We start from the raw sequence: 23,343 nt of genomic DNA on the forward strand, positions 1-23,343 counted from the left end.
CTGAAGCAAAGATGAGGAGACTTCAAAACCTGCTGTTCACCTTTTGCAGTAAGTTGTTTAAACTGGTAAATAACTAAAATATGAAGACCATATAAAGGCTGATGTAGACTAAGTAGTACACATATCTCTTCTAGTAATTTAGGAGCAGTAGGCCAAACGCTTTTTCAGTCTTGGTAATTTCGTTATACAGCACTAACATTGTTAGTATGAAACCTACCATGTTGACTTTTACATTCTTTTTCCAGTTGCTCTGAGGTGTGTGACCAGTGCAGTAGGGGTGATCCATGTAACTGGATATGTGGGGAGTGCGGTTAAAGTTTCCTGCTCCTATGATCAGGGTTACGAGTCTTATGAGAAGTACTTGTGTAAGAATGACTGTGGCAGCAATGATGATGTTCTTATTACAACATCAAATCCAGTGACAAGCAAATACAGGATCCATGATGACAAAACAGCACGAATCTTCACAACGAGCATCTCTGACCTTCGTTCTGTGGATACTGGGAAATACTGGTGTGGAGTGACCATATTTGGAATAGATATCTACACCGAAGTCGAGCTGAAATTAGTCCAAGGTAAATAAACCTTTCCCAAAATCGAATTTTATGTTGAATTGAGGTAAAATCATATGTACAAACCCGTTGTTATTGTATAGGTTCCAATGTAACGACAGACAAAAATATAACTGATAGAACATTACTTGCATTAAATGCTATAAATATGACCTGCACCTCAGTTTTAGCCATTATCAATGTTTCAGTTTAGTTCAGGTTTTTTTAAGATCCATTACATACAATTTTGTTGCAGCAAGCTAATTAAATAAAACATCATATCTGTATTGGCTGTAGCGTGTTTTCTAATGCTGTTGATCTTTTTGACAGACAGCTGCTGTAACAGTGTGAAAGAAGTTGAAAGTTATGCAGGATATTCAGTGTCCTTCAGTTGTCTGTATGAGTCCCAGTACCAGAACAGCCTGAAGTACATCTGCAGAGGAACACGGCCCTCCATGTGTCTGCAACAGGCACTAATCACCTCTTACAACAAACAAAATGGGCGATTCAGATTTGACGAAGAAAATATGTCAACACAACTCACAACAAAGATTAGCAGTTTGACCCAAAGTGATTCAGGGCGTTACCTCTGTGGCATCCAAAGAAACTCTGACCTGCATCTTTTCTGTGCTTTTGAGCTGAAAGTTAAAGGTGAGAGGTCATAGTAACATCTCATTATATCAGCTGACAGAAAACTAATACATTTTACAAACTCTGTAAAATTAATACATTTGTCTTTTTGACAGACCGCTGCTGTGATACTGTGACCAATATTGAAAGTTATGAGGGATACTCTGAGTCCATCAATTGTCCTCATGAGAATCAGTACCAGAACAGCCTGAAGTACATCTGCAGAGGAAACCAGCCCTCCACATGTCTGCAGGATGCACTAATCACCTCTAACAACAGAGAAAATGGTCGCTTCAGACTTAATGATGTAAAAATGTCAGGAATATTCACAGTGACAATTAGCAGCTTGACCCAAAGTGATTCAGGGCATTACCTTTGTGGTGTTCAAACAAACTCTGACCATGATGTTTTCTCTGCTGTTGAGCTAAGAGTCAAAGGTGAGAGGTCATAGTAATATCTCATTATACCAACCAAAAGAAAACAGCTTCTTCGAAAAAAAAAAAAAAAAAAAGTCTTTCTGAAAGTTTAATATTTTTGAATCGTAAATAGTTTTTCTCTTTCCATCTGACAGAGTGGTGCTGTGTCAGGTCAACTAAAATAACAGGTACTGTTGGACAGCCACTAACTCTGCAGTGCCCTTATCCTCAACAACATCAGGATAACAGGAAGTTCCTCTGTAAGGGAGACCACCGCAACAGTTGCAGAGACATGGTGACGAGTCAAAACAGATTTGCACTACAAGATGATATTTATTCCAACTCTTTCTCAGTGACGATCACAAAGATACAAGAGGATGATGCTGGGACATACTGGTGTGGGTCAGACTCACAGTGGAGAGTTGGAAACTACACCAAGATTCAGCTGTCAGTCGGTGAGATGAACACATTTTAATAAAGGAAAAATAGACAGAGCTATGAGTTACATGCTTTTTTTACACTGCTTTTAAAGCATACACTGCGGCTGGTGATTCAGTTGTTTGTAGTGTGATAGAATTATGACAACTCTGCCCTCATAGTGTTTCACACAAAGCACAGAATATATGCCAAACAGAACTAGAGGCCAGTTTTTTTTTTATCTTCTTTACTGGATGGTTTGCTACATAAATGACTAAATTAATTAATTATGTCATTAATTAATAATCTAATTTCAGTTGTGTGAATAGTTTAAGATTTTTAGGGTAGGACCCTCTGCACTAGTCATTCTACTAAAACGTGATTCTTGTGTTAAAATAAAGTTTCTAAGAGAACTAAGAGGGTTTTTTCTCCAACAGTCTTTCTGCAGCATACCAGCACTGTACCTTCTACAATAAAAACTCCTGGAAAAACTGTATCTCCTACAGTAGAAAATCTTGTAAAAACTATAACTTCTACATTGCTTTTATCCCCACAAGGGCATGTATCTAGTAAGGGTCCCCAGGCTACCTAAGCCTACCTCGGAATATGACACACAATTGTATCCAGATCCCAAAAAGTTGATTCTGTTCATTTGGATATTGCAGAGGATCAAATAATTATTTTCCACACTCTATATTTCATATTGTTTTCCAGGGGCCAGAGCAGGCAACATTGAGGGAAATGTAAACCTGCCGGCTAAGGGTAAACATAAATACAGTAAAATCATAATATACGTCGGCAGTAATGGCACCCAGTTACGCCAATCGGAGGTCACTAAAGTCAATATTGAATCGGTGTGTAACTTTGCCAAAACAATGTTGGACTCTGTAGTTTTCTCTGGTCCCCTCCCCAATCAGACCAGGAGTGACATGTTTAGCCGCATGTTCTCCTTAAATTGCTGGCTGTCTGAGTGGTGTCCAAGAAACGATGTGGGCTTCATAGATAATTGGCAAACCTTCTGGAGGAAACCTGGTCTTGTTAGGAGAGACGGCATCCATCCCACTTCAGATGGCGCAGCTCTCATTTCTAGAAATATGGACAAATTTATTAAACCCCCCAAAATATGACTATCCAGAGTTGGGACCAGGAAGCAGAGTTGCAGTCTTACACGCCTCTCTGCAGCGTCTCTCCTCCTGCTACCCCCCCCAAAAACCCATCTCCATTGAGACTGTGTCAGCTTCCAAACAGACAAAAAAGAAACTAAAAACCAGCAATAAACAACCTTAACGTAAAAAATCACAAAGAAAGAACAATACAGTATCCACATCTGAACCAAAGAGTAAAACAGTGGAATGTGGATTATTAAATATTAGGTCTCTCTCCTCCAAGTCTCTGTTCAGAAGATATCTACACTGATGTCAAGCTGAAATTAGTAAAAGGTAAACAAAGACTTAGTAAAATTCAGTTTGACACTGAGTTACAGTTAATGGGAATTCATAGAAAGTTTCTGCTTGTTCAGGATTATCTGTTTCTGTGCTGTAAAATTTAAAGCACTATATGAGCATCAAATGATGGAAAACTGTCACAAGTTTACAAATATGAAGTTGTTCAATGAGTTAAATATGAAATCCTTAAGTTTTATATACAACTGTTTAATGGGTGTAATATGTCTTCTGATGCTTTTACCCCTGTTGACAGACCACTGCTGTGACACTAAAATTCTGAATTATCAGGGATATTCAGTATCCATTAGTTGTCTGTATGAGCCTCAGTACCAGAACAGCCATCTGCAGAGGAAACAGGCACTAATCACCTCTTATAACAAGAAAAATGGACGATTCAGACTTTATGATGATAAAAAGTAAAAAAAAAAAAATTACATACATAAACATCACCAGCTTGAGCTAAGAGGATTCAGGGTATTACCTTTGTGGTGTTCAAAGAAACTCTGATCTGAATGTTTTCATTACATCAGTTGAATATTTGATGATTCTGAAATAACCTTTTTCTTTCATTCATACAGAGTTCTGCTGTGTCAAATCAGCTAAAATAAATGGTACTGTGGGGCATCCACTAACTTTGCAGTGTCCTTATCCTTCACAATACCGGGATAACAGGAAGTTTCTCTGTAAGGGAGACCACCGAAACAACTGCACAGATATGCTAAAGAATCAAAGCAGATTCACACTACAAGATGCTTCTTCCAGCACTTTGATTGTGATAATCTCAAAGCTGGAAGCAGCTGATGCTGGGACATACTGGTGTGGGTCAGACTCACAGTGGAGAGTTGGAAACTACACCAAGATTCAGTTGTCAGGTATGTTATACACTTTTGTACACACTATGATAATACAATAAATGTGTTTGTAGGATATGTGTTTGTTAGAGCTCCATTATGGAAACAGAGTGTAGGTGATCATACAGTTGTCCGAGGTGTGATCAAATAAAAACTGTTAGCCCAGTGCTACCCACCCAAAAAATAAAATAATAAAATACACAAAACAATAACTGAGCCCTACTTACAGTTTTTCTCAGTCGCTTTGGTGCGTTTCTCAGATCAGAATTGAAATTCTCATAACTATTAGTTCAACCTCCACAACACTCAGTCATTTGTGCACATCATAGTAGCAATTTCTCCTCTCTCTGAACAAACTGCAAATGATTTTGGACATGAATCAGTTGCTTCCATACATTTCCCTGCTGCTTTCTGACATTTCCATTTGCTTATGTCATGTCAGTCAAAAGTAATCATACCTATGGATGCTGAATAGTCGTTCCCAATAAAACTAATAGTCATACATCCATTGCTTGAGTCATCACACACAAAATTGTTGAACTAGTTATCACATGCCAAATATTGGCCATCTGTCAAGCAAATCCTATACCTTTCTGTATCATTGTTCCTGGAAATGTCTCCGAAATTGAACAATTGATCTCGGGTGAATTACAGCTGTCACTCATGAGGAGGCGTGTGAAAGTTTAGTTGTAACCAATGACAAACAACTTGTTCACTGTCAATTATGGATGAATCCTGTGAATCCCCAATTGGCAAGCATATATAAACTGCGCGGGAGGTAGTGTGTACCATTTCTACACTTCTGTGACACAAAATGGAAGGTCAGCACCGTGGAAGAGGGGTGAGGATGCGGGGAGGAAGGGGAAGGGGAAGAGGGAGAAGAGGCAGATATAGGCGGATTCCTAATGAAATAAGGGCTACAATTGTGGACCATGTTGTCAATCACGGCCTCACCATGGAGGAGGCTGGTCGAAGGGTGCAACCCAATATTGGAAGAACTACTGTCAGTTCAATCATTCAAACATTCCGTAGGGAAAACAGGTATGCAAACAGTAATACACTGTACTGTACTGTGCCATCTCAGACACATCACATGTTACTGTACTGTATTTGCAATTTCACAAAAAGTTTACTCTGCACCACATAGGATTGTAAGACAACCTCGCGGAGGCGGAAGAGGGCCCCTTTTTACCCCACAGCAAGAAGAAGCCATTTGTGCAATGGTCATTGCAAACAATGCAATAAAGCTGAGAGAAATACAAAGCGCTGTCATAGAGAATTACACGGTATTTGGCAATATTGAATCTGTTTCAATTTCAACAATTGACAGAGTACTCAAGAAAAATGAAATCCACATGAGCAAATGGCCCTGCTAGCAGCCATGGATGCAGCATGTGACGACATCACAGCAGGGTCCTGCAGAGGATGGATTCGCCACTCCAGGAGATACTTTCCTCGCTGCATTGCGAGGGATAACATCTGTTGTGATGTAGATGAAAATATCTGGCCAGACAGACAGGAACGTCTGGATGTACCAGAATGATTTACTGTACTGTTACATGTGCTGTTTATTGTTCACATTAGTGCACAGCTCTACCAAATGGGTGATTTTATGTTTACATGTATTCTACAGTGCACAAGTGACTGTAGCATATTTTTCTTTTGCACAATTCTGTAGGATTACAAACACTTCTACACAATGGAAATGTGAAACGTACGTATTCAGTGTCTCAGTTACTCCCAAGACTCCCATAACATCTACAGTGACTTTACTGCACATTTCAGATGGCTGTACAGGTAGGCCATAGTGCTGTCGTCAGCATTTTCAGGTGCCACCAATTGTTTTTGCAATGGGAAACACTGAAATTATAAACTGTCATAGTGGAAACATGACAATGCCATTTGACTATCTTGTTCATAAAGATGGTGTCAAGACTTTTCATTTTGATGGCACTGACAGTTTCATTGACATGGATACTTGCTTTTGAGGTATGGATAATCAATTCTGTGCATGTGACGTGCTTTTGCAGGCTATCCACTAGGTTTTGCAGTTTGCACTAATTGTTTTGGGAAATGCACTAACTGCTGTGCAAATGTTAATGGTGTTCTGAGAAACGCACCAAAGCGACTGAGAAAAACTGTAGTACTGCTGGTAAATCACGACTATATATATATATACATGTATGTATGTATGTATATAGACAGACAGACAGACAGACAGACAGACAGACAGACAGACAGACAGACAGACAGATAGATAGATAGATAGATAGATAGATAGATAGATAGATAGATAGATAGATAGATAGATAGATAGATAGATAGATAGATAGATAGATAGATAGATAGATAGATAGATAGATAGATAGATAGATAGATAGATAAAATTTAAGATTTTGTATTATGTTTATTCAGATCTTTAGTTAAATTTCCAAACCTTTGACTTAGTCTTTTTAGAATTTTTGGTTAATACTCTGTCTCTGTCCATTAAAATGAATCTACAATTAAACAACTGGAGAGGAACAAATAATTATTTCCCACTTTGTTAGGGTGTCAGTTTAAGACATTTGGATTGAAAAATAGAGCAGTGAAAAGTAAAATGTCCATGATACACAGAAATCTTTTGAAAACAGCCCAGCACTCGCCTTTGGCGGATATCCTTCAGATAAGCCAAGAAAATCAATTTCCTTCCCTTGCCTGCAGTATTACTACACTACACACTACGCAGTATTAGTACACAGTGAGCCCCCTGCTGGTGATGTATTAGTGTAACACTGATTATAAGAGTAGGAATAGAGAATTATCCACAGTGTGTTTATTTCCTAACAAACTGTCAGTCACATGTTGTTAATAAATGAGTGCTCAGAGTCCTTGTTTACATAATTAGTTCCTTTGTGTATCTGGTTTAAAAACACCTACATGGCAAAAAAAAAAAAAAACAACCCTGTGTGATTGGACTTTTTATAGTTTTGGACTACTCCCTTTAAGAAAATCATGGCGATGACACCATTCACCTGTGTGCAGCTGTGTTTTTAAGCAGTTATGCTGAACTGTTAGTCAACTAATTAGTGCAGAGGTCTTATTTTGTTGTTCTGTACAATAAGTTTCTTTGACAAACTGCTTTCATTTTATGGGCTTGGTTGGCTCAATAATTGATAGTTTCTGTTTAATGATGAGTAAAGAAAGGTAGGATCAAAAGTAATGAAAACTAGAGTATTTACAGCAACAGGATTTGCAAGGTTTGGGGTTTTGTTTTAAATGTGAGATAAAAATGTTGCAGACTTCTTTTGCAGTCATTGCTTTTATCCCAACAAGGGCATGTATCAATAAGGGTCCCCAGGCTACCTAAGCCTACCTCAGAATATGACACAATTGTATCCAGATCCCAAAAGGTTGATTCTGTTCATTTGGATATTTGAGAGGATCAAATAATTATTTTCTCCACTCTACACTGTAAAAAAAACAAAATCCTAAAAAAAACCAGGAATATTTCGGCAGCTGGGGCGCCAAAATAATACCAGAAAATAACAGAAAATAACTTTGAGTAATGACAATACAGTTTGTTGCCCTAATTTTACATGGGATTTTGCCTTTATCAAGTGCTTTTAAACATTAAATTAGGAACATTTTAATGTGATTAAACAATGAAATTACCTATAAACAAGGTCAATGAATGCGGCAATATGAATAATAATACTTAAATGTACAGAAATATACAGTTAACAGTTGGTTTAAATAATAATGGATTGCAGTTATATAGCACTTTTCGAGACCCTCAAAGCGCTTTACAATTCCACTATTCATTCACTCTCACATTCACACACTAGTGGAGGCAAGCTACAGTTGTAGCCACAGCTGCCCTGGGACAGACTGACAGAGGCGAGGCTGCCATATCGCGCCATCAGCCCCTCTGGCCATCACCAGTAGGTGAAGTGTCTTGCCCAAGGATGAAACGAGAGAGACTGTTGAACCGGCAACCTTCTAATTACAAGGCAAACTGCCAACTCTTGAGCCAACTCTTGAGCTACGATCGCCCTAAATAACAATGATAATAATAATCATTTGATGTAAAAAAAGTTTATAAGAATCATTTTATATATTTTTCCATAGCATTACATTTGAATTAAACAGTTCAATCTTTCAAATAAAGGACAAATATTTGTGAAATTATGATACATTTGTGAATGTATTTTAACAATCTAAATATGCATATGTACAGACAAATACATTTACAAAACAAGAAAATTATGTTTTATTACATTTACAGTGATTTTACGTTAATTTACATTTGAAATGTAAAATCACAGTCTATTTATGTAAATTTAATCATATTCTAGAAAAACAGTACAAAACTGTAAAATACACAGTAAAATACTTTTATATTACAATTTTTTTTTACAGTGTATATTTCATATGTTACAAGTAGATTTGACCTGCTACATACTAAAGATAAGAATGAAATTCTTTCTACATAATGAGACAGGAAGGAAAGAGTGAGCGGCATGCGATAAATTTTTAGTTTATCATCTCCTGTCATTGTATTACAGTCTGTGTTAATATAACGTTGCTAAGAGCACTTATAGTTATTTTCACTTGCAGTCTTTCCACAGAGCACTCTGGGAAAAAAGAACCCAGGTAAATAAATTAAAGATATATTATATATGTATGACTGTCAATGTGTACTTCTGTGTTATGAGAACAATAGTTTTTTGTTTGTTTGTTTTTCAGCACTCTATGTGATACCCCCTGTACTGCTTTTGATATGTATCCTCGTTCTTGTTTATAAGTACAGACATTCCAGGATTGAAGGTATCTTTTATATTCATATGCACAGAGAGACCCTTACACTCAAATGTGCATGCAAATACAGCATAACCATATTTAATGCTGTGTGTTTTCAGAAGCTGTTCTCTCCCTGCGGAGAAATGCATCTAGGAAAAAGAGTTCAAAGAAGGTGATTGGTGCAGCACAAAGTGAAGTAAGAAAACTAAAGTGTAAAGTCTTAATAGAGAAGTATGTTTGTCTCACACTCAATTATGAATATTTAGGATTAAAAAAAACTGACTTTTTACTGTTTGTTGGGTTTAATATGCAAGATTAGTTTGGAATGTGGGACAACTGGAATTTAATTGGATCTCCCATTTGGATTTGTTATGTCTACATTCATTTACAGATGAGGACACAATTATTAGCCCCACCCTGTGAAACCCATAGGGTGGGGCTGTTTTTTTTTTTTTAACAGAACAAGTGAATTTAACACAGCATTTCTAAACAAACTAATTTGCACACTTTCACAGAAACATTTGGGGGAAATAATACCAGAATCAATGCAGTGTTTCTGGTGTTTATAAGACGACTATAGTGGCAGCCTAACAGAAACTTTCCTGACTTCAGCCCACAGATACATGTGACCATTGAATTGCTTCTCTGTTCATTATTTTCTGTCCCTCTAGTGTCCACTGGGTGGCGTATTTTTCCACACAAGACAACAATTGTGACTATCATAGTCAGTATAATAAGCCCTATTAAAAACTGACCTTTTTCATTCAGCCATAGAACTGCTGCTATGCAAGGATGTGGTTAAAACTCTGGGTTATGTTCCAGTTTACAAACAGTTCAAAAACTTCAGCAAATCTGTTTAGATTTGAGAAAAATACTTTTAGATGTAGAAAGTTATTACAGGATTTCAAAATGTCAAGAACTGGAGTGAAATCAGTAAATTCAATGAAAGTGACACGTTTTGGAACAAGCCTGGGAGAGGTAGGAAAGAAACGATCTCAAAGACTCTGGAAAGAAAACTTTGTGATTATGCTGTAGGGATGCTCCAGTGCATCTGGAACTGGGAAACTTGTGAAAGTGGAAGGAATCGTAAAGATATAAAGATATGTGAATATTATGAAAGACAACCTCAAGCAGTTAGTAGCACATCTAGGTCTGGGTCACTACAGTGACTCAAAAGATACCTCACTCTTGGTGAAGAATGACCTCCAGAAGACCAAAGTGAACATCTCTGACTGACTTGCTGAAAGCCCTGACTTTAATTCTATTTCAAATGTGTGGGGTGAACGAAAGACCAAGGTCCATGCCAGAAGACCATCAAACCTGGAGGAACTTAAAAGATGCAACAAAGACAAATGGGCCAGGATTGCCCAGGAGATATGTGTGGGATTTGTTGAAAACTATAAAAAAAAATGACTGCAGTCTGTTGTCTAGCAAAAAGGATACACAATGGACCTAAATCAAGAAGGCTAATCGTTTTTGATGCTTATAGTTTTTGGTTTTTGTGAAATAATTTTAAATCTGTGTGCAAAGTAAATAAATTAAGCATCCAAATTAAAACTAGGCCGTTTGGAAAAGCTGTGTTAAAAGTTCCTTTTTTCATGTGTTAGAATCTGTATCTAGAATCAGTATTTTGATGGCAGTGCAGTGTATGCATATTTTTATATTTATAAAAAGAAAGTTGACTTGTGAGACTTTATCAAAGGTGTAAGCATAACAGCAGATGCCTTTGTGTCAAAGTAACTGAGGATAAAGCACAAAAAAACATGAAGGAGATTTTCCTGGCCTGGCTTTTTATAGCAGATAACCTTATAAATAATTAGCAGTAGAAAAAAAACGAACAAAAACATGAATCAACATATGAATATTATCTGATGCTGCTAAAGTGGAGCAGAGCAAAGTTATAGAGGCTTTATTAGAGCCAAGCATTTTTTAATTTTGCAGAATTTTTAAAAAGTTTACATGTCTTCAGTATTGAACACCAGGAATAAGGTTTTTTTGTCAGAAGTCATTTAAGTTAAAACTAAATAAATAAATTAAAAAAACAGTGGCCGAGAGCACATTACGGTAGACTGGTGGGTAATAAGCAAGCAAATAATGCAAAAAAAAAGAAAAAGATTTGAGATGGGAAACTTTTCTTGAAGTACACTGAGAGAGAGAGAGAGAGAGAGAGAGAGAGAGAGAGCTGTGCATGAAGTGTGATTTTATCGTGGTGGAGACAAAGTAAGAGGGAATTCATGACGATGTTTATGTGAAGCAAAATGTGAAGCCTAGTTTGCATCTTCTTTTGCTGCTGGTTCACTCAATTTTGGTTGGAGAGAGACAAAAACCTGCAGCTTCTGAATGTAGCACAAAAAAAAAATAAAGCGCGGACCCAACGCATCGGAAACAGTGAGATGTCGGCTTTCAGCGTGTACGTGTACATGCCGTCAGGTGAGAAAGCCGACATCTCACTGACTCTGATGCGTCGGCGGGTCCTTGTGTCTTTGTGCAGAATCGGTTTACCTGCTGTTTAACCTGAGATTCTGGTGTTCAGGGCAAAATAAATTTATACTTAAAAATTGTTAAAAAAAAACTCAGGATTTTAATGAATCAATATCGCGTTATTCAAGCTAGAATCGATTCTAATCGGAAAAATTATAATCAAAACCCACCCCTACGTCCACACTACAACTTGACTCACTGCTAAGGTGTACAACCATAAGGAAATACTTCTACTGGCTTTAGTGTAATTGTAGAACATTTCTAAATGTGTCCACAACTCATTTCTCTGCAACACGTGTCATTCATTTGTTCTGTTTAATGTGTCTTGATTCTTTTTTAGATTTATAAAAATCAAGGTGTGGTGACCTCCAATGACCAAAGCACCAGTAACGTCTATGAAGAAGTAGATGTAGAAGTACACTACGAAAACTTGACCGCAAGTGAATAAATCTACTGCAATGAAAATTTCCATAAACCCAACAGAAGATACAGTTCAGTCCATAAATATTTGGACAGAGACAACTATTTTCTCATTTTGGTTCTTCAAATGAAACAACTCAGATGCAGCTGAAGGGACTCAAAAGTAATTGGACAAATTAAATAGGTGAAAATAAAATGTTAATTTCTAATACATGATTGAAACCCTTTGCTGGCAATTACACCCCCAAGTCTTGAACTCATGGACATCACCGGTTACTATGTTTCCTTCTTTTAAATCTTCAACAAATGAAATGCACGCCCACTTGGGTTAAGATCAGGTCACCCACTTGGCCATTCAAAAATATTCCACATCTTTGGTTTAATAAACTCCTGGGTTGCTTTGTCTGTATGTTTTGGGTCATTGTCCATCTGTACAAGTCCATCTGCCCAATCAATTTGACTGCATTTGGCCTGATTTGAGCAGACAGTATGTCTGAACACCTCAGAATTCCATTGGCTGCTTCTGTCCTGTGTCACATCATTAATAAACACTAGTGTCCCAGTGCCACTGGCAGTCATGCACGCCCAAGCACACTGCCTCTGCCGTGTTTTACAGAAGATGTGGAATGCTTTGGATCATAAGCCATTCCACGCCAGCGTAGACTTGGATATCGATACACCTACGTCCTGGAGAGTGCTGTCACTTGGTTGGCTGTTGTAAACGGGTTTCTCTTCACCATGAAATGATTCTGCGATCATCTACCAAAGTTGTCTTCCATGAACATCCAAGTCTTCTTGCGTTGCTGAGTTTACCAGTGCTTGCTTGCTTTCTTTCTTTCTTTCTTTCTTTCTTTCTTTCTTTCTTTCTTTCTTTCTTTCTTTCTTTCTTTCTTTCTCAGGATATTATCATTTCAAACATTGAAGCAATTTCTCAGATGGGTTTTTCTGTTTTCTCAGCTTAAGGATGGCTTTTTCACCTGCATGGAGAACTCCTTTGGATGCATGTTGTTTGTTCACAGCAAAATATTCCAAATGCAAGCATGACGCATCAAATCAACTCCAGGCCCTTTATCTGCTTAATTAATAATGACATAATACAGGAAGTGCCCACACGTGCCCATGAAACAGCCTTTGAGTTGTCCAGTTACTTCTGGTCCCTTTATAAAGCGGTTGGCACATGTTAAGAAGCTGAAACTCCAAAACTCTTTATTCAATTTGACTGTGGATACCCTCAAATGAAAGCTGAGAGTCTACGCATTATGTCCATGTCCACTGTATAACTATAATTAGAATATGTTCTGGCAAAGAGGTATAAAAACAATTATAAATGGACCTAACTGGAAGTAGCACTTGCATCTGTAGTTACTAGCTTTGATTTTAATTGCTTAGTGTTCATAAAAATATCTGCTGTTTTTTTAATGTGAAAATCTAATAATGCAAAATTTCACATGATTTTTAAGTGAACAAATACAAAAGTGGAACACAATCAAATGTGTTTACATACAGTAATAAAACATTACATTTATTCAATTTTATATATTCGTTTTTGTTTGGTTTATTGTTTTGAACTATTTAAAGAAGTCCCCACTTTGCTGAAAATGTCAGTTTTAGACATTTGGAGTCAAAAATACAGCAGTGAAAGGTAAAATGTTCATGATACACAGAAACATCTACAAAACTTTCAACTTGAACATTTGACAAAACTTTCATATTGTATAAATTATCTTCCTTTACGTGCAATATTACTGGTTAGTGTTTCACAGTGAGCCCCCTGCTGGTGATGTATTTGTTTAACACTGATTATTAGAGTAGGAATAGAAGATTACCTACGATATGCATATATCCTAATGACCTGTTAGTCATAGGTTGTTAACAAATGAGTGCTTGTTTGCATAACTAGTCCCTTTGTCTATCTGCTTTCTAAACACCAAGATGGCAAAAAAAACTCCGTGTTATTGGGCTGTTTACTAATTTGTACCACTGTGTCTTTTTCATGTTAACATCAGTCCTACATAAGAAAATCATGGTAATGACACAATGCACCTGTTCTGTTTGAGCAATGATGCTGAACTGTTTATTAATTAATATAAAGCTCTCCAGGCTTTTGGCTGTCTTATTTTGTTGTTCTGTAGAATAAGCTTCTCTGTGTAAGCTTATTGGCTCAATTAGCTCTTTCAAAACTTTTTGATATACCACATTTTTCAAATCTACTAAATGCATTTTATTTGCAAGCAGCTTAGTGTATGTTTAATAAAAATTGCAGTATATTATATAAAATTGCCTCATGATTTCTCAGGATAAGAGTCTGAGAAAATGTATTATCTGTGTTTGTTGTTAATTAAAAATGTACAAAAACAACTAGCGTACTGTAAAGAAATGTGTAACATAAAAATAAAAAAGCAGCAGGTTCCTGCTTCCTTCCTTGTCATCATCAAGGGAACAGATTTTGAGGTGGATGAGTACTACAGACACCCAAGATAATAACGATGAAGGTGTTTTTAAAAAGGGCCAGAGCTGCCTTTGCCTATATCTAATGACAATTATCATTGTTACGGCCTTTGCAGGTTATCCTGTGAAACTGACCTTGTGTGGGTTTGTCCTGCTGTCTTCCTGCCTTAGTTGCCACCCTTTTGTACAGCTGACTCTAATCAGCAATTAGGAGTACTTAAGGCCAGGGAAAGGTGTGCTCTAATGCCAGAGAGCCTTGTTGGTTTTGTAGCTAGTGAGCTGTGAATGCATATGTGGTGAAGGTGACAGCTGAAACTAACAGCTGACAGTAAATATGGCCGAAAGCACAGCACCCAACCGAGTAAGGCGAGGAAACAACTTACCTGGCAGAAAATATAAGTTCTGGGAATAGCACAAACCTGTGTAACTATACTAAGCAATAAGTATCGAAAGAGAGCAGTGGCAGCAAAAACACGCCAGCGTTCAGTCCCTCAAAAGACCTGCTCCCTTAACTATGATCTCCAATCTATGGATGTTGGGAAATACTGGTGTCCAGTGACCAGAACATTTGATGATATGTAGACTGAAGTCGAGCTGAAAGTAGTACAAAGTAAATGTTTTTTAAGGTTTCATGAAATCTGAGTTGACAGCAATCGCTTCAATGTGTCAGGTCAGAACACTTATAAATGTTCAGATGAGAGTGGCAGACTCCAAGAATTAGGTTGTTATACGTGTGTGTGTGTTTTCTGTAGACAATGCAAAGCAAACAAATATCAGAAACCGAATTACATTGCATTACCTTAATTACATAGTTAAAGGCAAGGACTTCAGTTTGCATGTCTATAAACAGTGGTACAAGTGGTACAAGTAACTGTTTAACTCTAATTCTGAGCTAATTAATAATGGAATAACCGGTCCGTTAGTCTTTATTAGAAGTATCTGTGCAAGCCCCAAAATGAAGATGATTTTTTTTAACTTGTCATCATAAGACTATAAATTCTCCCCATTTTGAATTAGGTTCAAGCTTTGGGACTGACACAAAATCAGGGGATTAATGATGCTTTTATATTAATGAATGCTTAATGTTAACAGGATGAAACACAAAACCTCCGAGTTGGTTTTCTACAATGCAAGCTTTATAAGTAAAATTTCCTAAATCTCCTAACTCTTGTATTGGCAGTGCTGTTCTTAACACTTCTAACTTCTGAATACTTCTTTCACCACTAGATGGCCTATGTCAGCTATTTTACAAATTACTAAAATACACTTAGAGGAAGAGACATCGAAGAAAGCGCCATCCCCTCTGTACTTATAGTTCAGCTCTGCACGTCCCTTCTCATTGCTGTAAAAGACCACAGTGTCTGCTTAACATTTTCAAATCTTAAATTTCAATCAGCCAAAGCAAAGATGTGGAGCCTCCAAAACCTGCTTTTCATCATCTGCAGTAAGTATTTTAAAAGAATAAATAAATAAACATATAAAGGTCAAAGGCAGATGTAGATTAAACAGTAGATTTATCTGTTTTACTGTTAAGGAGCAGTATGCAGGACCAGTTATGAAAAGTTAGATGGCTGTCCTGGTCATCTGATTTTTTTTTTTTTACAGCTCTAACGTTGCTTCAAATAAAACATAATATTTTCAAAATGTCTTTACAGTGACTCTGAGATGTGTGACCTGTGAAGCAGGGGTGATCCATGTGACTGGATATGTGGGTAGAGAGGTTAACGTTTCCTGCTCTTATGATGAGGGTTATGAATCTTATGAAAAGTACCTGTGTAACAACGACTGTGGTGAAAGTGATCTTCTTATTACCACATCACACTCCTTGAAAAATAAATACACAATCCATGATGACAAAACAGCACGAATCTTCACAACGACCATCTCTGATCTTCATTCTGTGGATGCTGGGAAATACTGGTGTGGAGTGACCATATTTGAAATAGATATTTACACTGAAATCGAGCTGAAATTAGTACCAGGTAAATAAAGACATGGACAGGATGAATTGTACATTTAAAGTGATTAAAAATTATATAAAGAAAGTTAAACGTACTGCCATTACCAGCTATATCTGCTGTAAAATCAACATACTGTTAAACTGTAGCTTAACTCAATACTCATTGGTTCAGTTTAGTACAATCAATCTTAAGCTCCTATGCTGACATCTCAGTGCTTAAGCCCGATGGATAAACATGTACAGACCAGTAACAATAAGACATAAAACACTCCCGAGTAGATAAAATAATAAATGCAAACAGTAAACGCTCATATAAGCACTGCATGGTGGAAAAAAGTCACAACTTTATAAATGTATGTGAAACAAGCAAAAGACATTAAATCAGTGACTAATGAGGAGATAAAATAATAAATGCAAACAGTAAATATATTTAAACCCTCATATAAGCATGTATGTGAAGCAAGTGAAAGACTTTAAAACAATGAGTTGAATATAAAACTCTTGTTCTTTATATATAACCATTTTTTGGCTGTAACGCTTCTGGTGTTGTTTACCTTCTTGACAGACAGCTGCTGTGACACTGTGACCAAAGTTCATAAGCTCCAACAAGCTGAATATCTGGTGATTCTAAAATACCTTTTCTCTTTCAATCTGACAGAGTGGTGCTGTGTCAAATCAACTACAATAAATGGTACTGCAGGATATCCACTAACTTTGCAGTGTCCTTATCCTCGACAATATCGGCATAACAGCAAGTTCCTCTGTAAGGGAGACCACCGCAACAATTGCACAAAGATGGCGGTGAGTCAAAGGAGGTTCACACTGCAAGATAATGCTACTTCCAGTTCTTTCATGATGAAGATCACAGCACTGGAAGCAGATGATGCTGGGACATACTGGTGTGGGACAGACTCACAGTGGGGAGTTGGAAACTACACCAAGATTGAGCTGTCAGGTATGCTATGAACAATTTTGTATATATAATGCAACTAATAGATGTGTAAGCTGTGTGCTTGTTTGGGCTCAGTTCAGCTGTCTGAGGTGTGAACAAATGAAAAAAGAAAACTGTCTGCATGAAGCTCACAGTGAGCACAACAAATAGCACCACCGAAATAGAACTACTGACAACCTCACCTACTCGTTACTTATCAGATGAACATTTATCTGAAATCTGTTTTGGGGTCTGTTTTGTTTTGCTGTATGTAAGAATTTGTTAAGTTATACAAGCTTATGTGCTATGTGCTCACATGTATTAACTACAAATATAAAATAGGAATCAAGCAAACCTTGAAAGTGTAACTATCACCTGAGTATTAATACTGTGAAAACTGATACCATGGAATATATAACAATAACTTCATTTATGTAGCACTTTTAAAAACACAGAGTTAAAAAATGTTTCGTCAGGCTGAAGATAGGGTGGATTGAAGATTGAGTCAGCCAAGCTGACTGACTGGGGACGTCTGTTTCACAGCTTGTGCGCTACAACCTCAAAAGCACAATCACCTTTGGTTTTAAAAACAGATTGACAAACATGACCAATTTAATGTCTATGAAACTCCATGAAAAACAGTAACAGAAATAAGCACTGGTTTCTTGGTTGATTTATCTGTTTCCTGGTAATTCAATGGAGAAAACGTGAAAAAGTGTTTTGGTACAAACATTTGGTCAAATGACCCAGTGTTTTTGACTTTTTTGACTATAATCTGTCTCTGAAATATAGTTGCTGAGAGCACTAAGAGTTTTTTTTTCTCTTACAGTCTTTCTGCAGCACACCAGCACTGTAACTCCAGGCACCACAGTGGGAACAAGAATCCCAGGTAAAACTTTTTTTTTTTTTTTTTTTATTTATTTATTCTTCTTTTGTGCGTATGAAAACAAAGGCACTGCGCATGCGCGTTTTTACAGTGTTTTGAAAGTTCTTGGACAGCTGTGAGGAACACTCTCAGGGATCAGCCAGCTCGACCAGTAATTCTACCTTGTTGAAATCGTGCCAGCAGGGTTGATTAAACTGGATTCACCTGCAAATGCTGGTCCACTGACTCCATTTGTTTGTTTTAAGAAATGCATAATCCAAAATGAAAACAATGCAAATGTTTGCATAGATGTATTTAAATGAATGTCTACATTAGACCAATGAGTCAGAAGTCAATACTTTAGCAGTGAGAGATACCATAGAACTTTATTAAGGACTAAAAAGGTTCTCTCTTTTGTTATATTAACCCATCTTTAATACTGTAGCGTGACACCATAAGGAAGGATAAGTTTTTTCCAGGTATTCAGAGGGCCCGGTGGCGCCAGTGTCCGGCAGCCTCGCCTCTGTCAGTGCGCCCCAGGGTGGCTGTGGCTACAATGTAGCTTGCTATCACCAGTGTGTGAATGTGTGTGTGAATGGGTGAATGACTGGATGTGTAAAGCGCTTTGGGGTCCTTAGGGACTAGTAAAGCGCTATACAAATACAGGCCATTTACCATTTTATTTGCTGTTTGATTACCTTCTAAGAAAAAAATCTCCAAAGGGTCCAGAGACAGGGTATCACAAAGCACAGCAACTGAAACTGTCAAATGTTACAGGATTAAACCTCATCTAACTCTAAGCTATAGAACATTTCTCATGAAACATCTCCAACTGTAAAGTTTTACAGTCACTGTAGATCAGAAGTGTCAAACATAAAGCCCAGCAAGGACTCCACTACAGCCCGCTGGATGGGTTCGGCTATGTGAAGGGAGGACATGAATTTCTGCCTTTTAAACATGTTTTAATAAGATTTGCAGCTTATCTGTTATTTAATTATCTGCTATAGAAATTCATCTTTTGCCCTGAGAAATTAAATTCTGTTTATTTGTTATTAATGTCATGATGCGTGCTGTGTGGCAGGCAGGAGCTTAGACCCAAATGCAGGACTTGCAGAACACAGAGGGATGAACAAAAAACGGCAGCTTTATTGCTGGAAAAACTTTTTATCAAAAGCAAACTTCAAAAAACAACCCAAAATCTCAACACGACAACCAGAAACTATGAGACGAGAGAGAGAAACAAAACAGACTGAGAGCTAGACTAAGCCTCAGGACCACGGGAGGACGAAACACAGCACGAAGAAGTATGCTACAGCACAGGGTATGGAAAACACAGGATTAAATACGCACTGGCGTAATCAGGGAAAGGGAGACAGGATAGATACACAGCTTAACGAGAAATCAGACTTAACGAGAAAAGGGAAGCAAAACTAGACACACTGACATGAGACACAGACGTTCAAAGTAACACAGGAAACATGGCAGACACAGACTAGACACTGAACTAAACCTACACTAACACGAGGTGTCATGGTCCTGGGTCGATTTGTTCTCTATTTATTCTATGGTTCCTAGTGTCATATACTGGGTTGCCTGTGTCGAGCGGGTGGGCGTTGCGGCTTTACGCCACCATGACATGCTTTGCGGCAGGGCTGTCTATGTGCAGTTCTTCTCTTAGCTGCCACACCTGTTGTTGTGCTGTTATAACCCATGCTGGATACACGTTCAATAAAGCAGCATCATAAGAAAGCTACCGAGTGGTCATTCTACACCTAGGTTGTTCAGTTTATTAGAATTCCCCTCATGTCTTTACCCCGTGTCCCCCTCCACGTATCTGAGTTCCCATGCCTCATTTCTCCTCCTTGTGTTTTATTCCATGTTTTCCCCAGCCCGTTATGTCTGTGGTTTCTCTCCGTGTTCTCTCCTCCCCTCCTGTCTGTCTGTGTACTTCCTAAACTTTTCATTTACATCACACAGTGTCTTGTTGTTTGGTCTTATCTGATGTTTTGATGAATGCAGTTTTAATTGTATAATCTGGCACTGGCATCTAAGTCTTTCAGGTTTTCAGTCCAAGCAAGGAAACACCATTTCAATATAATATTCTGACGACTTCTTCAGCTCCTGTTAAAGATGTGTTGGTCACTGACAGTTTTTACTCTAGTCTTGCATCCTAAAAATAAATTTAACACCTGTGCAGGAGTGAAACCCTGAAGACTCTGAGCCCTTCATGGTCCACTGTTTGAAGTTTGTATTTATGTGAAAATAATTTCAACTGTTTCTACAGGTAGATTTTGAAGGTTTACAAATATAGCACAGCAGGTGAAGTTAAACACATCGAGACAAAGTGTACAATGGAATAACTGTCATTCAACTGGTTGTACCAAAGTGTTGTAGCTGCCTGATTCTCAGGACATGGAGTCATAATAATATGCCAGCAATTCTTTTTTTTTTTTTTTTTTTTTTTTTTGGCCTGTCCCGTTTGGCTCTTTTGCCATCAGAATTGTTGTCTAAAGGCAAAGAAAGATGCCCAACGGATTTACTTTACCAAATTGACCATCCCAGCCTTGCCGTAATGGTCCATTTGATTCACCTTTTATTGTTTATTTTATTTTCACTTACTGAATACGGGACAGACTTGACTGGGGGAAAGAAGGGGAGAAAGAAAGAGGGAAAGAGAAACAGCTGAGAAGAGGGACGGGGGAGAAGGGCAAAAGACAAAAACCAACAGAACGGGCAGAGAAAAAAAAATGCATATATCAATCACCTGGATCACCTGCTGAGAAAGAAAAAAGAAAGCAAGCAGAAGAGAACAAGAGTAATAGAATAAACAACATCACAATGATATATGGGAATATGACAGTAAATACTAAATGTTAAACATTATTGTGCAGCACATAAGATCAACAGAACACAGTGTGCTTTGAGGTAGGAGCCAAAAAGGGTGTAGTTTGTGGGTGTGATCACCCGTGTGTACACCTGTGAGCATGGACGCGCTTGTTTTTTGTTTTTTAAAAGGTTCCTTCATGTAATAATCTGCTAGAGGGTGTGGGGGGGCCACAGCCCCGTCCTCCAGGGCGTGAAGCAGGTGTGGAGGAGATCAAAACTCCAGACATCCAGAGGCCCCCAGAACACAAGAGACCAAGGAAGACCAACAGAGGGGCAGCTGCGCCACTGTCCCGGAAAGAGCTGAGGAGAGTCCCAGATGAGGGCTCACTCAGCAGCCGCGGAGCAGAAGCCAGGGGGAGTTGCAGTGACACGCCCGTGAGCTCCGCCGGCAGCCAGCTGCACCTGAGTGACCGAGCCCCAGGCCGAGAGGCCGGGGGCACCCCACCTCCGAAGTGGCCCGAGCGAGCCCCAGGCTCCAGGCCCCGATAAGCGGCCGCCAAGGAGTGAGCCGGTGTGTACCTGGACGCCCATCCCCGGACACAAAGAACCACCAACGCACCGATGTCTGAGGGGGTCCGCCACTGGCAGGGGAAGTGGTGGTAGGGGGAGATAGGCCTCCAAACCTTGGAGGGCCTGAGATGTCCCCAGAGAGGTGGCGCCTGACACCCAACCTGACATATAGACACAGACATACAGGCACACACAGATACAAACATCCATTCCCACCCTCATGCTCTCATATGCACTTACTCCACACTCAACCAACGTGGAGACAGACATAAAGAGACGTTGTACACATGATCACACTCCCCAAGCGTACTCTACAAACCGGGTCTAGGTGCCCCCGCCCCTGGAGGGGGGAACTGCACCCAGACCCAGGTGGTGTTTCCCTTTTCCCTGCGGTGGGGGGAGGCAGACCGCCCCGACTCCGCAGCAGCAGGAAGGCTCCACACTCCAGACCGCAGTCGGACGGCCAACTCCTCCTCCTAGTCCTAGCCCCCCTGCTCCAGCAGGTCGCAGAGAATGGGGGTGAAACTTTTACAAATACAGGAAACACGTGCGTGTTTGTTACTGTGTACTTCAGCTGATAGGTGTTGTGACAAGAAATACATTTTACACCATGAATTATGGTTAACATTTGGTTTTGGTCAAGCCAATATGTTAAAACATCTGTGGGTGTGTGCACCAGTAACCACAGTTAAGTTACACACATAACGTATAAACCAAAGATCATGAAACCATTACGTAAGTCCACGGGTCTGCTGTTAGGTCCATGAAAGATTGTTATTGAAACTGCAGTTTTACTGTGTTCTGTTTTGGTTTCTATTTTTCAGATGCAGCACTCTATGTGGTTTACACAGTACCCGTTGCGCTGCTGCTAATGTGTGTTCTAGTAATTGTTTATAAGTACAGATGTCTCAAAGGTATTGTTACATTCATATACAAACAGAGACCCTTAAACTCAGATGTGCATGAAAAACTAGCATAACCACATCTAATGCTGTGTATTTTCTGAAGCTGGGGACACCACGAGCAAACATACACCAAAGGCAAAGAGCTCAAAGGAAGTGATGGGTGCAACAGGAAGCAGAGTAAGTCTTAGAGAAAGAGTATTAATAGAGTTGTGCGTCTATAACACACTCCACTATAAATAATTACAATAAAAGAAATGACTGATTTTACTCATAGTCCAAACAACCTTTAACATGTAAAATTTATTTGGCTGAAATGCCAGTGTATAGACATTTTTTTTCAAAATGTTTCCAACAACCCAGGTCTCTGCAACGTGTGTCGTTCATTGTTCTGCTTACTGTGTGCTGATTCTTTTTTAGATTTATGAAAATCAAGAAAGTGTCTTGACCTACAAAAAGCAACGCACCTGTAGCCACCATGAAGATCCAGGTAGAGATGAAGAGGTCTACGCAAACATGCCCACAACAGAAGAAATCCACTGTAATGAAAGTTTCCATAATAGAAAAACATGAATTGAGTTCACAACTGTGGTTCCATATATTTCATTTCATTAGTATTCCTTAGAGTGTTCATAAAACTTTCTACTCTTTTTAAAATAAAAATGTAGAATTCTCCAAATGTAAATTATCAACATGAGTGTGAACTAACTAAATAAGCAAAGTAAAATAAAATACAGTCTGGCGACACATAATAATACATTTAATAGTACATTGATTTCTATTCATCTTCATTTATTTTAACTAAATAAACTATAATCACCACAACTGCTTTTCCGATTACATCTGTA

At 38.4% G+C, this 23,343-nt stretch overlaps 2 protein-coding genes across 2 annotated transcripts; both read left to right on the forward strand.

Annotated features, from left to right (window-relative positions):
* Positions 1 to 12,806, forward strand: LOC146630977 (polymeric immunoglobulin receptor-like). Its single transcript, XM_085355075.1, has 10 exons — positions 1 to 48; positions 246 to 575; positions 882 to 1,202; positions 1,298 to 1,618; positions 1,753 to 2,052; positions 4,038 to 4,331; positions 8,910 to 8,945; positions 9,039 to 9,119; positions 9,212 to 9,288; positions 11,914 to 12,806. The coding sequence occupies exons 1-10, from the start codon at positions 12 to 14 to the stop codon at positions 12,019 to 12,021; spliced, it is 1,905 nt and encodes a 634-aa protein (XP_085211201.1). The 5' UTR covers positions 1 to 11; the 3' UTR covers positions 12,022 to 12,806.
* A 3,042-nt stretch (positions 12,807 to 15,848) lies between these two features.
* On the forward strand, positions 15,849 to 23,068 carry LOC146630978 (polymeric immunoglobulin receptor-like). The gene is made up of 7 exons (XM_085356637.1): positions 15,849 to 15,885; positions 16,097 to 16,423; positions 17,060 to 17,356; positions 18,162 to 18,221; positions 22,418 to 22,507; positions 22,593 to 22,675; positions 22,916 to 23,068. The coding sequence occupies exons 1-7, from the start codon at positions 15,849 to 15,851 to the stop codon at positions 23,066 to 23,068; spliced, it is 1,047 nt and encodes a 348-aa protein (XP_085212763.1).
* The last annotated feature ends 275 nt before the right edge of the window (positions 23,069 to 23,343 follow it).

The sequence above is a fragment of the Diplotaxodon limnothrissa genome, linkage group LG6, assembly GCF_057381915.1.
Source record: "Diplotaxodon limnothrissa isolate DT_005_m linkage group LG6, D_limnothrissa_male_GT1.1, whole genome shotgun sequence".
NCBI classification, from domain to species: Eukaryota; Metazoa; Chordata; class Actinopteri; order Cichliformes; family Cichlidae; genus Diplotaxodon; species Diplotaxodon limnothrissa.

Coding starts and splice junctions, on each gene's coding strand:
- LOC146630978 (XM_085356637.1), top strand. CDS start 15,849: ATGTGGAGCCTCCAAAACCTGCTTTTCATCATCTGCA. Junction 16,424..17,059: donor CGAGCTGAAATTAGTACCAG/GTAAATAAAGAC, acceptor TCAATCTGACAG/AGTGGTGCTGTGTCAAATCA. Junction 22,508..22,592: donor TAAGTACAGATGTCTCAAAG/GTATTGTTACAT, acceptor AATGCTGTGTAT/TTTCTGAAGCTGGGGACACC.
- LOC146630977 (XM_085355075.1), top strand. CDS start 12: ATGAGGAGACTTCAAAACCTGCTGTTCACCTTTTGCA. Junction 49..245: donor CCTGCTGTTCACCTTTTGCA/GTAAGTTGTTTA, acceptor TTCTTTTTCCAG/TTGCTCTGAGGTGTGTGACC. Junction 8,946..9,038: donor TCTGGGAAAAAAGAACCCAG/GTAAATAAATTA, acceptor TTTGTTTTTCAG/CACTCTATGTGATACCCCCT.